At 55.5% G+C, this 14,160-nt stretch overlaps 7 protein-coding genes across 7 annotated transcripts; 5 read left to right on the top strand and 2 right to left on the bottom strand.

Moving 5' to 3' along the window:
• Positions 1 to 475: 475 nt before the first annotated feature.
• On the top strand, positions 476 to 1,588 carry WHR41_06257 (uncharacterized protein; the record flags this gene model as incomplete). Its single annotated transcript, XM_069374862.1, has 1 exon — positions 476 to 1,588. The coding sequence occupies one exon, from the start codon at positions 476 to 478 to the stop codon at positions 1,586 to 1,588; it is 1,113 nt and encodes a 370-aa protein (XP_069228041.1).
• A 71-nt stretch (positions 1,589 to 1,659) lies between these two features.
• WHR41_06256 (uncharacterized protein) lies at positions 1,660 to 3,873 on the bottom strand. The gene is made up of 2 exons (XM_069374861.1): positions 3,268 to 3,873; positions 1,660 to 3,214 (listed from the first exon to the last, which is right to left on the bottom strand). The coding sequence occupies exons 1-2, from the start codon at positions 3,660 to 3,662 to the stop codon at positions 1,798 to 1,800; spliced, it is 1,812 nt and encodes a 603-aa protein (XP_069228042.1). The 5' UTR covers positions 3,663 to 3,873; the 3' UTR covers positions 1,660 to 1,797.
• Positions 3,874 to 4,272: 399 nt separating this feature from the next.
• On the top strand, positions 4,273 to 6,385 carry WHR41_06255 (uncharacterized protein). Its single transcript, XM_069374860.1, has 2 exons — positions 4,273 to 5,876; positions 5,937 to 6,385. The coding sequence occupies exons 1-2, from the start codon at positions 4,344 to 4,346 to the stop codon at positions 6,222 to 6,224; spliced, it is 1,821 nt and encodes a 606-aa protein (XP_069228039.1). The 5' UTR covers positions 4,273 to 4,343; the 3' UTR covers positions 6,225 to 6,385.
• A 581-nt stretch (positions 6,386 to 6,966) lies between these two features.
• On the top strand, positions 6,967 to 8,556 carry WHR41_06254 (uncharacterized protein; the record flags this gene model as incomplete). Its single annotated transcript, XM_069374859.1, has 1 exon — positions 6,967 to 8,556. One exon carries the CDS (start codon positions 6,967 to 6,969, stop codon positions 8,554 to 8,556), a length of 1,590 nt encoding a protein of 529 aa, XP_069228040.1.
• Positions 8,557 to 8,883: 327 nt separating this feature from the next.
• On the bottom strand, positions 8,884 to 10,635 carry WHR41_06253 (uncharacterized protein; the record flags this gene model as incomplete). The annotated part of the gene is made up of 1 exon (XM_069374858.1): positions 8,884 to 10,635. The coding sequence occupies one exon, from the start codon at positions 10,633 to 10,635 to the stop codon at positions 8,884 to 8,886; it is 1,752 nt and encodes a 583-aa protein (XP_069228037.1).
• A 439-nt stretch (positions 10,636 to 11,074) lies between these two features.
• WHR41_06252 (uncharacterized protein) lies at positions 11,075 to 12,350 on the top strand. The gene is made up of 2 exons (XM_069374857.1): positions 11,075 to 11,365; positions 11,430 to 12,350. Exons 1-2 carry the CDS (start codon positions 11,282 to 11,284, stop codon positions 12,075 to 12,077), a joined length of 732 nt encoding a protein of 243 aa, XP_069228038.1. The 5' UTR covers positions 11,075 to 11,281; the 3' UTR covers positions 12,078 to 12,350.
• A 672-nt stretch (positions 12,351 to 13,022) lies between these two features.
• Positions 13,023 to 14,138, top strand: WHR41_06251 (uncharacterized protein; the record flags this gene model as incomplete). Its single annotated transcript, XM_069374856.1, has 1 exon — positions 13,023 to 14,138. One exon carries the CDS (start codon positions 13,023 to 13,025, stop codon positions 14,136 to 14,138), a length of 1,116 nt encoding a protein of 371 aa, XP_069228035.1.
• Positions 14,139 to 14,160: the final 22 nt, after the last annotated feature.

The following is a 14,160-nucleotide window of genomic DNA, read 5'->3' as shown; positions in this document are numbered from 1 at the left end:
CCCCCCCCCCCCCCCCCCCCCCCCCCCCCCCCCCCCCCCCCCCCCCCCCCCCCCCCCCCCCCCCAGCGCCAAAATTACCTAGATAGGCAACCCTATAGATTTCGCCCGCAGCTAGCGCCGGCCAGTGCCGGTGTCTTCTGATTGGCTGTCTGCCGATGACGTCCATTCGCCGTGGTCACTGCAGGTGATCAAGGTCGACAACATGATTGCGCAGTTTGCTTGAGAGCTCGCCGTCTTTGGCACCCTGCTTCCTCGTGCATATCCATGCACCAAAGCCAATCTGCAGCTCACAGGAAGCAGATTGCAGCTCACAAGCGAACCGGCAGCGACCGAGAGCAATATACGGGACGAGCACGGCCGTAGTCTAGGCAGCGGCACGGCATCGCAGACCACCAGGGTACAGTATCTGCTCAAGATAACGCCTTGGTGGTGACATGATTTAGCACTGTAGCACCATTCACGCGCCGGTACCACTATGGCGCCTGCTCTTCACATCTCCATACCTAACGCCTCGGTCGCAACGCCGGCCGAGGGGAAGCCGTACACTGTTTACCACATCGTCCTCCAGCTACCTCTGCGCAAACATGAGATTCGCAAGCGCTACACCGACTTCACCACCCTTCACACCGAGCTACAATCCCAGACTGGATCTCCTCCACCTGCACCACTACCTGCAAAGAGCTGGATACGGAAGACAGTAAACAATGACAGCCTGACCGAAGACCGCCGGCAAGCGCTGGAGAAATACGTGAAGGCAATCCTCGAAGACAACGATCCCAAATGGCGAAGCAGCAGCGCATGGCGCGCTTTTCTCAACCTCCCCAGCGGCACTAGCACCCTGCACTCGAATGGCTCTCTATCACCCACCTCTCGCCGCAGAGGTAGCGCCGGCATCACCGACCCCAACGACTGGCTCGAAGCCCACCGCGACCTGAAATCCCACATCAACGCCGCTCGACAACAACTAAAGTCCCGCGACTCCGCCCAAAGCGCCCAAAACCAGCACGCTCTCAGCGCCGACGCCAAAGCTTCCCTCGTGCGCGCCGCAGCCAACATCGAACAGCTAGACTCCGGCCTCCGCTCCCTAACATCCAAGCAAGGCAACGAAGCCGGCTGGGGCAAACGTCTCGGTGATGGCGAGATACGGCGGCGCCGCGACCTCGTAGGCGCAGCGAGGAAAGAAGTCGAAGGGCTGGAAGCGGTCCTCCGCAGCGCAGCGCCCGCGCGGTCAAACCAGACTTCTGCGCCCAGCGCGTCCGCCGCTGCCGCACCGGAAGCCAAAGCAGACTTGTTCCGCGGCGCGAGTAAGCCTTCTGGTCGCGTGTTGGGCGGGCCACTGAAAGAGACGGAGCGGACGAGGGAGCTGGACAACTCAGGTGTGCTTCAGCTACAGCAGCAGGTGATGCGGGAGCAAGATGAGGACGTGATGAGCTTGGGGAAGACGGTCAGCCGGCTGAAGGACATGGGTATTATGATCAACGAAGAGCTGGAGCTGCAGAATGAGATGCTGGGGATTCTGGATCAGGATGTGGAGAGGCACCAGGGGAAGCTGGACGTGGCGAAGAAGAGGATTGGAAAGATCAGTTGAGTCTGACGTTCTCACAGTCAGTGGCACTGTCGGGCGTCTGTATATCTCGAGGTTGTTTGCTTCTAGTCTGCGCGTTTGAGCGAGTACTTCTATCCTTACCTTGCAGCAGCGCCGTCATCACAGCATTTCCCTCACAGAATGAACACTTCGATGGATGTTCCTTTAATGCGATTCCTATTCATTCACGTCTCTACTTTGCCACGCACCCCTCAATTGGAGCAAGCAAGAACAAGGCCCTCGTACGCGCCCAGCGAAACATCCTGTCCACCTCGCATGTCACCACCAGCCTTCGATTTCTGACCGGCCCCAGTGGTCTCCAGAATCTTGTAGGGACCATCACTCGGCAAAGTAGCAACAACGCCATCACTCGCCGTCATATTCAGCAGGACCAAAACATCCTCCCCACCGCCAACGTCAAGATTCCTCCGCCTGTACGCAAACACCGGCGCGTCATCAAGCGCCAGCGGCTCGAAGTCTCCAAAGACCAACGTCTCGCGCTTCTCCTTTCTGAAAGCCAGCATCCTGCGCCAGAAGTTGAGCACGGAATCCGGCCTCGCGTCCTGGTCCGCGACATTGCACGCCTCCGCATCCGTGTTCATCGGGGTCCACAGCAGCGCCTTATCCGACTCCGAGAAGCCAGCGTTCTTCGCCGCCGCGTCCCACGGGATCGGGATGCGGCCGTGGTCGCGCGCCTTGAGACGGATCTCGCGCTCGACGTCGCTCATGTCGACTTCCTTCCCGCCAGCCTCGGCTTCGCGCTGCTCGCGAAGCGTTTGGCAGAAGTTCCGTGTCTCGATGTCCGGGTAGTCGGCGACGGGCACGTCGTCGGCAAGGTTCGCAAGGCCGATCTCCTGCCCCTGATGCATGAAGAGCGTGCCGCTGAGCGTGACGGACATCAGGGCGAGGAGCTTGGCGACGCGTTCGCGGTTGGCGGGGTCGCGGTCGCCGAAACGGGTGACGGAGCGTGCAGCGTCGTGAGATTCGAGGAAGAAAGTCTGCCAGGCGCCGGAGCTGAAGGAGAGGGCCTGCTGCCATTTGGCGATGGTGGACTTGAGGTCCTTGAGATTCCAGTTGGAGGGTGTGAACTTGCCGCCGGGGCCAGTGTCGATGTCGAAGATGTCGAATTGGAAGAGCATGCTGAGCTCGGCGCGCTCGGGCTCGACGTACTGGCGCACGAGCGCCGGGTCGGAGGTGAAGGGGACCTCGCCGACGGTCATGACGTTGGGGTAGTGGTCAAGGACTTCGCGCTTGACTTCCTGCAAGTACTCGTGGACGCGGGGGCCGTTACAGTAGACGCAGGCGGCATGTTGCCAGGGAGAGGCTGGGTTGGTGACAGGAGCGTCGGGGAAGTCGGCGGGTTTGGAGATCATGTTGATGACATCCATGCGGAAGCCACCAATACCTTTGTCGAGCCAGAAGCGCATGTCGTCGTGAACAGCACGGCGGAGTTCTGGGTTGTCCCAGTTGAGGTCGGGCTGTTCTTTGGCGAAGATGCGGAGGTAGAACTCGTCAGTCAAGGAGTCGTATTCCCAGGCGCTGCCCTTGAAGAGTGACTCCCAATTGTTGGGTGGCAAGCGGACTTCCTTTCCATCGACGACCTCAGTCTTGCCTTTCTTCCAGATGTACCTATCATGGCTGTTAGCTGCCAAACCTGGCTCTTATTCTAACAAGTCGCATACCAGTCCCTCTTCGGGTTCGTCTTGCTGCTTCTCGACTCCTGAAACCAAGCGTGCTGGTCTGAGCTGTGATTCACCACCAAGTCCATCAACAGCTTAATGCCATGTTCCTTGAGCTTGGCAATAAGCACCTCGATATCAGCTACACTGCCGTAGCGGGGGTCGATCTCTCGGTAATCAGCAATGTCGTAGCCCATGTCGACGTTGGGGCTCTTGTAGCAAGGTGATAGCCATACTGCGTCGACACCTAGGCTCGCGATGTGGTCGACTTTAGAGATGATGCCAGGAACATCTCCGAAGCCATCTGCGTTAGAGTCTTTGAAGCTGGCTGGATAGATCTGGTAAATACTGGCTTCATGCCACCAGTTCCTGGTTGGCTGTGATGTACTATGAGGCATGGTGTGCAATATGGAGCCTCCTTGCGTATCTGGAAGAATGCAGAGAGAGATGGAAAGTTTGGAATGGTTGCTTGCTAGGGCACCTACATGGCATTGATATAGTCGCGTGTATCATGATCATTGCAATGCGCGCTACATTACATGTTGGCGAGATATTCGGCGAGCGATGGAAGCGGCGCGCGTAGTTTTAGCGAAGACGCTTCCGCCTTGTGTCCCCAGTAGTGTGCAGGTACAGAGGCGGAGTGCCTTACGTACCTAGGTAGGTAGGATTGCGAGTTGGAGGACGCCTGATCGGACTTGCTTGGCGTTCCCCACCCCCTCATTCAATTGTCGATCTCAGCCACAGACGGCAGCCGACCGCCGAAAGAACGCGTCTTTCTTCATTTCAACGCCACATCGAGTGGCAAGGGCTCGCTTCATCGCGGCAACAACCATGCCAGCTTTTTGTCCCGTATGTTCGATAAGCAAATCTGAATGTACGCGGCCCGAGGACGATTGAATAATGACAGATTGGTGCCTTGCAGATGGACCCCAAGCCAAGGACTATCACCGCTGAGGGCATTAGACTTCGGGCCGTTATGATTGGGGTGCAGAAAGTGGGACAGCACCCAGTTTCTGCGATTGGTGAATAGTTTCACCGAGCTCCCTCTCTCCTCTCTCCGCTCTACACATCCTTTCGAGATGGAGCGAACGGCAGAGGGCCGGAGATCAACGGTCTTTCCATGCGATGCTTGCCGAAGGCGCAAGGTCAGATGCAACTACGCTAGGCCATGCGACCGCTGTCAGAGCTACAACCTTGTGTGCACCTTCGATTCTGTTCGGAAAAAGCGAGGACCCAAAAAGGGCCAAGGTGCAGTCGTGGAACAGCTGCGTGCGGAATCACGTAAAGCCAGTGCATCCCAATCGCTTCCGCCGGATGAAGTAGCTACGAATCAGTTCGATACAGCACAAGGCTCTTCTCCTCAGCAAGATTCGCGAAGTCAGGCTGGATCCACATTCACCAACTATGCTGGACCGACATCGATGGCTGCGCCAACACCCGTTTCTGACGGTCATACACAACCAAGCGTGATCAACCCAGAGCTCGTGGAAGACGACTACCTGACTTTCGACGAGTTTGCGCAGAACATACTTGGTTCATCGTCACAGGATGAGTTCGGAGTCTACAGAAACGAAGCATACTCGACAAGCTCGCCAGCGCAGCTGCAGAATCTACTGTCCAACGTGGACTCAATCACCATTCCATCGACACCGCTCACTACGTCCTTTGAGGTCACCAGCATTACTGAGCATGGTATCAACCTGTTCTTTTCTCACATATACCCGATCTACCCGATACTGGACGAAAAAGCGATACGATCAAGTCTTGTGACTCCTTCCGAGATCGATCCGGCAAATACATGCATGCTTTTTGCCATGTGTGCTATGAGCTTGGTCCACGTGGAGAGCTGGCCAAACATGAGCTCAGAGCAACGGGCGGTGCACTCACGCAAATACATTCGGCAATGCCAACAAATTCGAATGCAGGTCGACTTCATTGAAGAGGCCTCCTTTGCAGACATGGTTTGTTCTTTGTTCATTGCTGTGACTTATTTTGAACTCAAAAGCCGAAAGGCGTCTTGGTTCTATGTACGTGAAGCAATCACTCTCGCTCATGCGCTGGGTCTACATCTACTGGCACCGGACTTACCATCGGGTGACGTAAAACGGCTCCGTGAGCAGCGGGCCTATGCAATACTGTTCATCACAGAACGAGGAGCATGTGTCTTGGACAACTTCCCTGTCACCATTTTATCTCCTCCGAGCTTACTCAGGGATGCTTTACCTGGCGAAGATCCTGCTGTATCCCTTGGTCTCAGCAGCCTTCATCACCTTTTCTCTCTGCTCGATTTCGACTTTGTACGTCTATGGAATGACCTAGCCTCTATGTCAAGCATCGACCAGGGCTTCCCTCAGCTATCTCGGTTGCAGCAACATCTGCGACAGGATCTTGGCATTCACGGCATATCGGACATACAGCGAGCAGACGTTCTAATAACCCAGCAGTGGCTGCGCTTGGTTTTCTGGCAGGCTGCCCTAAGACTCGGTCTTATCTCGTCTTCATCGGCAGACCCAGCTTTTACCTACCACTATCCGATCGAAATTGCATCTTCTCTTTGCGCAATCGTAAAGAGTCTACCCCCAGTGGCTATACAAGTCCACGGCTTGGGCATCGTGAGTATCTGGTACCTACCTGATGAAGGGTGATCACGTCTAACACTTTCACTTGCGCAGTTCGAGAAGCAATTCGAGATTGCTTACTCATTGCTTGACGCTCTCACCCTGTCTGGCGCGTCTCGGCCGGCAGACCATTACGAAACACTCCGTTATTTACTCCTCAGTCTGTCGGCATCTCCAAATTCTCGCCAGATTTATGTTCGGACGCTTGAGAAAAAGATGGGCGGCGGCCCAGAGGGTACGGCAGAGCAGCAGAAATATAGGCATTTGGCTGGAGTTCAGCTGTTACGGGATGATGGTTCAATCCGGCAGCCTTCAAGAAGGGCGTCGATTGCCAACGGCTGAACCGGGTTTCAAGAACATATATTCAATTATGGACGAATGAGGCATAAATACCTCGGTCTGCTCAGAAATGCATTGTTGGCCTCATTCTTCGTAAGCCATTAGGATTCAGAGCAAGAGCTCAACTCTCGAGATGCTCGCCCTCGCATATGTGAGCCTACGAGAATCGATCCTGAATTCATCTTACCTGCTGCGCGCGTTGATGTTGATCCGGGAATGCCAGCAGGAATGGATTTGAAGGCAAGCACAATGTTATGCTCAGCCAATTAACCCCAGCGTGTCTGCGACTCCCCGCCTGAGCCCCATTGGGATACCAACACTGAGGAGCCCCATACTGCGTCTCCCATGTGACTTGCGGGTAGATACCAGCGCTTGAATCACCGAGTATTGAGCCGCAGCGAGGGAATGCCGCCCGCCGAGCCTCAAGGAACCAGAATTGCACATCATTCCCGGCGAGAAGCCCACCCATCGGCGAAACACTCGCAGAAATACCACATGCTTGCTAGCGCAAACTCTCTCCACCAACGACTTTCTGGGGTGCCTTGGTCTTGTCCGCTGCGAGAGCGGCGAATATCGCCTACTGCAATACACAATGTACCTAGACCTCACAATGGTATTTTGGTATATATATCGTTGACCATGCCGGACTTTTTGACAGCGCCATCATCCCCGGTCTCACAGACCCCATTGACCCAAACTCTTTCACTTCCATCATCACCAGAATTCGACAAATCTGTTCGCCACGATGGTTTCTGGACCAGCCGGCAGCTCAAAAGGCGATGAAATCTACAAGACTTTGCCGAATAACTGCCACCCATCTTGGTACCGCGATCCCGGTCTTCGCAGGCTCAACATTGGAATCCTCCTAGTCTTCTCTTCTGCTACCGCAAACGGCTTCGATGGCTCGTTAATGAACGGACTGCTTACGATCCCAGCCTTCAAAGTGGATCTGGTCGACCGCGTTAACACCAGCATTCTTGGACTTATCATCGCGGCAATCTCCATCGGTGGCCTTATCGCTCTCATCCCTGCTGGATATGTGAGCGACAAATGGGGCAGGAAGGTGTGCTTGGCCGTTGGCACGTCTCTCATGATTGCCACGAGCGTCGTCCAAGCGTTCACAACTGGGCCTTGGGCTTTTCTAGCCACCAAGATCGTTCTGGGTGTCGGCATTGCGTTCATCCTGATTCCAGCTCCGGCACTTGCAACCGAAACTGCCCACCCGAGAAATCGAGGCATGGTGACAGCCTGCTTCCAGACCGCTTTCTACTGGGGCGCCATCGTATCCGCCATTGCCACTCTCGGAGGACTGTACATCAAAGGCTCCTGGAGTTGGAGGATGCCTGTGCTGATGCAGATCCTCTTTCCCGCCCTGCAGACTATTGGTCTCTTCATCATCCCGGAATCCCCTCGATTCCTCATTGCCAAGGGCCAGAAGGAAAAGGCTCTCGACGTCCTCGCCCGCTTCCACGCCAATGGCGACAAGACAGATGCCCTTGTAGTCTACGAATACAGTGAGATCTGCGAAGCCATCGAGCGCGAGGCCGCTTTCTCCTCAGATTCGACATGGAAGCTCTTCCTCTCCACCCCAGGAAACCGCCACCGTCTCCTCATCTGCTTCCTCGTCGGTATCATGATCCAATGGGCCGGCAACGGCATCGTTAGCTACTACCTGGCGCCCATCCTTGCCAGCGTCGGCGTCACTGACCCCATCTCCCAAGCCCTCATCAACCTCGGCCTGCAAGTCTGGAACGCCATTCTGGCCCTTGTAGGCGCCACCGCCGCCGAGCGCTATGGCCGCCGCCCACTCTGGCTCACCAGCGCAACCGGGATGCTCGTCGCCTTCACGATCATCACAGCGCTGTCGGCAACCTACGCGAAAAACGGCAGCAAAGTCGTCGGCGGCGCCGTGATCGCGATGCTATTCATCTTCTTCGGCTTCTACGACATCGCCTTCACGCCGCTCTCCTTCGCGTACCCGATCGAGATCCTGCCGTACCGGCTGCGCTCGCGCGGCATGTCGATCACGCTCACGACCATCTTCGCCGCCGGCATGCTCAACCAGTACCTTAACCCCGTTGCGCTGGCGGCGATCGCGTGGCGCTACTACTTCGTCTACATTGGCTGCTTGATCTCGTTCATCGCCATCATCTGGTTCTTATTCCCGGAGACCAAGGGCAGGAGTCTGGAGGAGATTGCGGAGGTGTTCGATGGACCTGCTGCGGAGACTGAGGCGCATAGGAACGCGAGTATTGCGCTTAGCGTGGGGGACTTGGAGGATCTCAAGGGCGATGCTGGGGTTGTAGGTGCGAGTGAGTTCCGGGAGAAGGTGTAAGTGATAGACTTGAAGATTATAGCCAGTTTGAGGCTTGCGGAAGTCCCCAAAACATAGAGTACGATTCAACGATGATAGGTCTAAGCAAACACTCTGAGAATCCGCTTTGACCAACCTGTCTCTGTTTGAAGGCACTGAGATGAGTATATCAACAGTGAAATATGAGATGGGGTCATATTAGATCAAAGAAAGTACATCTACCGACTCCGTCGAGCAGGTAATCGGTCTGCGATGTGCATCTGATACACGAATGGGAAGTCCCTGATCATACTTCCTCTCAAAATTCAGCATCTCATCGTAAATTCATGAAAGCACCCACTCCAACCCTCACGCGACATCCTCAAACTCAAACTTGACCAAAAGCGAGCAATGCGTCTCGCGACCCTTCAAATCAAGCATGCGAATGAAAACCCACCCCTGCGCCACATACGACAGCCTAACAGCCGCAACAGCGAACATCGGGTTCCTGGCCCAGGCATCATCACTCTTGATCAAGATCCTCAGGAAAACCAGCTCATTCTCCTCGTAAACCCACTCGAGCGCCTCGTCCCAAATCGGCTCCGTGACCGGCGGGTTCTCGCCCTTGTGCAGGAACGACAGCTTGTGCTGCTTGTACGCCGACGTCTTGCTCTTGGGCGGCTTGCCGTCGACGTTGTCCGGGTGGATCAACGTGCAAGTGACGTAGGGCTTCATCTCGGCTGCGTCGTAGTCCTCCGGGGTAGGCACGTGAGTGGCACCGCCGATGTGCAGGCGCAGGCGCTTCTTGCGGCCGGTGCTGAGCTTACCGTTACCACCAGCGCGTAGAGCGGCGGGCTTGAGGACGTAGCCGTCGGAGCCGGAGAATAGGGCTTCGTTGAGCTGCATGGAGGCGTCGAAGGTCTGCCAGTTCAGCGCGGCAACTTGCGCGCCGACGCCCCAGTAGGTGCAAGCGTTGAGGTTACGGGAGAAGATGCGGGTGCCTTTGGGGTAAACGCGCATGAGGTGGTGGGCGTTGTGCTGGGAGATCGCGGCGGTAGATGCCGGGAGGAGCTTTGAGACGCCGGATTCGGACATATTGATGAGATGGTGGTGAGGTCCGTTTTTGAGGTCGCCGGTCAGCCAGGATTGGTCAACAGGTTTTACGGACTGCGCGTAGACGCCAAGTTCTGCGAGCTCTGGAATGATGGGCGATGCTGCGGCCTTCTTTTTGCTCTCCTTGTAGGCCTTCTGCTCGGCCTTGGTCTTTTCGTCCTCTTCTTCGTCCGACGAGGTATCACTGTCTTCTGGCTCACCAGCGAAATGATACTCAACCATGACAGCGATTTTGTTGCCGAGCTCCTTCAGCGTTACATGGTTCCCGGTGCCGGCTTGCTCCTGGTGGCCATGGTCACGGACAGATTTGCTCAAAAGACGGTCTCCCCAGACTTCCTGCATGATCTGGGCAAGTCGCAGCTGACCATGTGCCCCGCAGTGGTTCTCCAGTGACAGCATAATCGGGGCGGCGTGGCCTTCAGCGCTTGTTGGCTGTGCAGCCTCACGATCCACGACTTCCTTGATAGTCTGACAGACAGCGCGGAAAGGAAGGTTCGATGTCAACGTGTAGCCATGAGTGACCTTGGGTTCATCGGGATTATCATCGTCATCCCAGGCATCGATTTCGACACATCTGGCACCATTGAGCAGCGCCGTTTCATATGCAGTAGCCGTGGAGCTTCCATAGAGCTGATGTGCCGTGAGATAAGTATTGTGGCTGGAGCTGATGAAGTACTCAGGTAGAGGGTGCGATCTATCAGTAACGTAGCTCGGCACGTCAAGATGAGACTTGTCCAGCAATGCCTGCAAGGCCGGCGTTTGTTGATCGGTCTCAACATCAGCGTCAGCCGCACTCAGCACGTTCTTCTGTACCAGAAATGACCTCAAAGCACGACCAACACGAAGCTCCTTCGATGTAAGCTTAGTCCTGCGAGCAGCATGGCCACCACCAGCGACTGACGTGCTGTCTATGGTTTCGCCGAGGTCTTCTTCGTCGCCCTTCGCTTTCGCGAACGGGTTCAGCTTCGACAAGCGAGACGTGAGGTTGGAGGGGACAGTTTCCGTCATGGTGGGACGAGTATAAGGCTGAACAGTGGTAATGTGAGAAGTGTACAACTCCCCGCAGACGAAAGGCGGGATCTCATGTTAGATGCGCAGTGCCAAGCTGAGCCTAAGGTGTGTCGCTCAATACCCCACTGTTTTCCCTGGTGGCTGCTGGTGGCCGAACGTTATGCCTGGTTGGTGGTATACTAGCCTGTAAGGCTGAGCGGACGACCTGATCAAAACATATCGCGCCCCTAAGCACAAGTTACAGGCACGAAACAGTATCATATCACTGTCGCATGCTTTCCATGCTACATCACGTGCTAGAATGATGCGTGCAGTTGTTTGTGAGGTCAAAGAACAAAGCTCGTCTTGCCTCTGGAAGGCCGCGGCTGTGTCCGCGGGCGTTGGCTGGGGCGAGTCGTCACTGGCTGAGGGCGACTCCGCAGGCAGACAACCTAACCCTCGAGAGCTCGACAAACACCAAACCACATTCACCACCACTTCTTCACACACTGCCTTATAAACAGTGCGGGCACTGCTATAATCTACGTCGCGACATCACGGCCGTCTTCCTCAACCGCAAAACCACCCACCCAAGCTGTCATCCTACGCAGTCGGCAGGAGCCTTAGGGCCAATCGACCTTCATCCCCTCCAACAAACCCAGCCATGTCCGACTCACCTGCCCCAAGCGCGCCCAAGCCTAGCAGCAGCGTCAAGCTAGTCCTGCTCGGCGAGGCTGCCGTCGGTAAAGTATGTCCCCTATCTCCTCCACCAGCGCAAACCCGGCACCATCCACTGACCAGTGCCCTCGTAGTCTTCCCTCGTCCTTCGCTTCGTCAACGACGCCTTCGAGCCGAACAAAGAGCCCACGATCGGCGCCGCCTTCCTGACGCAGAAATGCAACCTGCCCAACCGCACGATCAAGTTCGAGATCTGGGATACCGCGGGCCAGGAGCGCTTCGCTAGCCTGGCGCCCATGTACTACCGCAACGCGCAGAGCGCGCTCGTCGTCTACGACATCACCAAGGCCAGCAGTTTGGTAAAGGCCAAGCACTGGATCGCTGAGCTGCAGCGACAAGCCAGCCCAGGCATTGTGATCGCGCTGGTGGGCAACAAGCTCGACCTTGTGGAGGATGAGGAGGAAGGTGAGGCACAGGAGGGCGAAGGCGAGGGCGAGGGTGAGGAGGACGGTAAGGTGCGCCGGGTCAGCACGAAAGAGGGCAAGGACTACGCCGATGAGGAGAACCTGCTGTTCTTCGAGACTAGCGCGAAGAGCGGACACAATGTCAACGAGGTCTTTACCGCCATCGCCAACGCGATTCCCGAGACGAGCTTGAAGGGCCCCAGAGGCGGTGCAGGAGGCGCCACACAGGCGGCTCTGGGCAGTGGTGCGCAGGACAACAGCCGAGTGAACCTCAATGCGAATGCAGATGCTGGACCTAAGGAGGGTTGCGCGTGTTAGATACCACCAAGAAACGAGGAGGGTCAATCTCTGAAACATCTGCTGGAGTACGGCCATTCTTCCCTGTGGAGTCACCTTTCGACTGCGAGTTTGTGCTTTTACAAATACCTTTGCTTATCACTTTCATGCACGAAGCGGAGTATTTCGTGGTTCTCGCTTCTTGTGATACACGAACGAGATTTGTTTTCTCTGAGATATCGATCAGACGGAGTTGCGGGCACGTTCTTTGAAGTATTATATCAATCAAGCAATATGAATATCGATCATTCGCTATTCCTGAACACGCCCATAACAAACAGAGCTCGGTTTGTTGACAGGCAATGAATTACAACTCAGGAAGGCCAATGTTCATCGTATGTTCGCTCTCTCCGAATCAACTTGACCATCAAACCTCATATCATAATTTGAAGTATGGAACGCGTTGTCGAGGAGACATTCTAATCTCATTGCCTAGACGCGTGTCTATCTTAACGAAGTGTTGGTCCTATTGTTCGATCGACCAAACGTTGCACATCAACTTCCACTTTCATGTAGGCGGCATTGACTCGAGCACCACTCTATCATTGGCCGGATCATGGACGGCGGAGTAGATTGTCATTCATGGCGTACATGTATCTAATGATGCGCGTTAACGTTCGCCGTAGTTCGCCACGTCGTACAACGACAGATCTTCTCGAATCCGCCAGGTATATGGCTTTCCCTTCCTTCAAGTCGGGATTTCGTCTTTTGATCGGATCCAACGATAGGAACAATCGGCTTCCTCGATTTCACCCTTAACATCAATCTCAACCTGATCGTACTATAATGTTGCCGTGAGGTGGAGGTGAAGACGTCAAAACGCGGGGCGGCTCTCGGCCATCAGTAGCTGGGCTGCCGAGGATACACCACGCCAAAACAACACAAACCTCACGTGGACGATGTTGTCACTATCTCCATATCAATGACATGTCGGACTCGAACATATGGGCAGCGGGCTTTAATGCCTTCCACCAACTCAGCGACCGTGAGGGCGACGTTTGGGAATTTCAACCGCTACAGATACGATCGACGGCTACGAATGGCGATAAGTACGACTTGCTCTATCCCAGCTGGAGCAGCACAGCTGTGAGACACGGTTCAAAGGTATCGAGTCTGGGTTATCAACAGTTTTCAGCAGAAATCCCTCTCGACGAAGGAGTCGACCTGAGCAGCCCGTTCGGAGACCACAATGGCTTGCTCGGCTGTCTAGACTCCAAGGGAAAGGTATACTTTCTCACAGACAACAAGCCTCACGGGGAGAAGCAAGTGTTTACTTGCCACGGCGAACCAGAAGCGCCGCCTATAAGCCATCTCGCGCTGGCTGGGAACGAGAGGGTCGCCGTCTCTTTCAAGCAAGCGCCCAATGCGCGTCTCACGCACATAGCTGAGTTCGTGTCTCTTGCCAGCTTCAGGGACTGGCACGCAAATCCAAGCAATGGTGAGAACTATCCTGCCGCACATCACATGCTGCCCGGACGACCGAAGCAGCTGCTCGCGAATGCAGCAAACTTCATTCTCCTGATGGAAGACGGAGAGGTGTATACTTGGGGTGATCCAAGATTTCGCACGCTTGCTAGACCGACTGTAGGACCAGAAGCTGTGCCGGCAGACAAACCAGGCTTGGTCGATGCCCTAGGTGGTCTGAAGATCTTGAAAATTCAGTGCGGTCCGGGTGCTGGATGGTTGGCTTCGGCGCTTAGTGAAGATGGCGCGCTGTATCTCTGGGGCACTACCACGCCTGGAGAGGACGAAGGCAGTATCAATTGCCTTGAAGAAGCTGGGGCTGGCGAAGTCGCTCTGGTGGACATCTTGGCAGGTCCTGACGCCGAGCCAGCTGATATCATCAGTGCTTGCGTTGGAAGAAACCATGTTGCAGTCGTCACGGACGCCGGACAACTGTACATGGTCGGCGACAACAGCAATGGACAGCTGGGCTTACCAAGCGACCAGTCTTTCGTGGGTGATTGGACGCAAGTCCATTCACTCCGTAACGTCCAGCGGGTGTACGCGGGGCCAAAGGCAACCTTTGCAATAATAGCCTGAACCCGAGCGCCAAACCGCAGTC

The sequence above is a fragment of the Cladosporium halotolerans genome (genome assembly GCF_011745625.1).
Source record: "Cladosporium halotolerans strain TM138-S3 chromosome Unknown Sca22, whole genome shotgun sequence".
Taxonomy (NCBI): domain Eukaryota; kingdom Fungi; phylum Ascomycota; class Dothideomycetes; order Cladosporiales; family Cladosporiaceae; genus Cladosporium; species Cladosporium halotolerans.
Note: the sequence above shows the minus strand (reverse complement) of the source record. Positions and strands in the feature narration are given on the sequence as shown.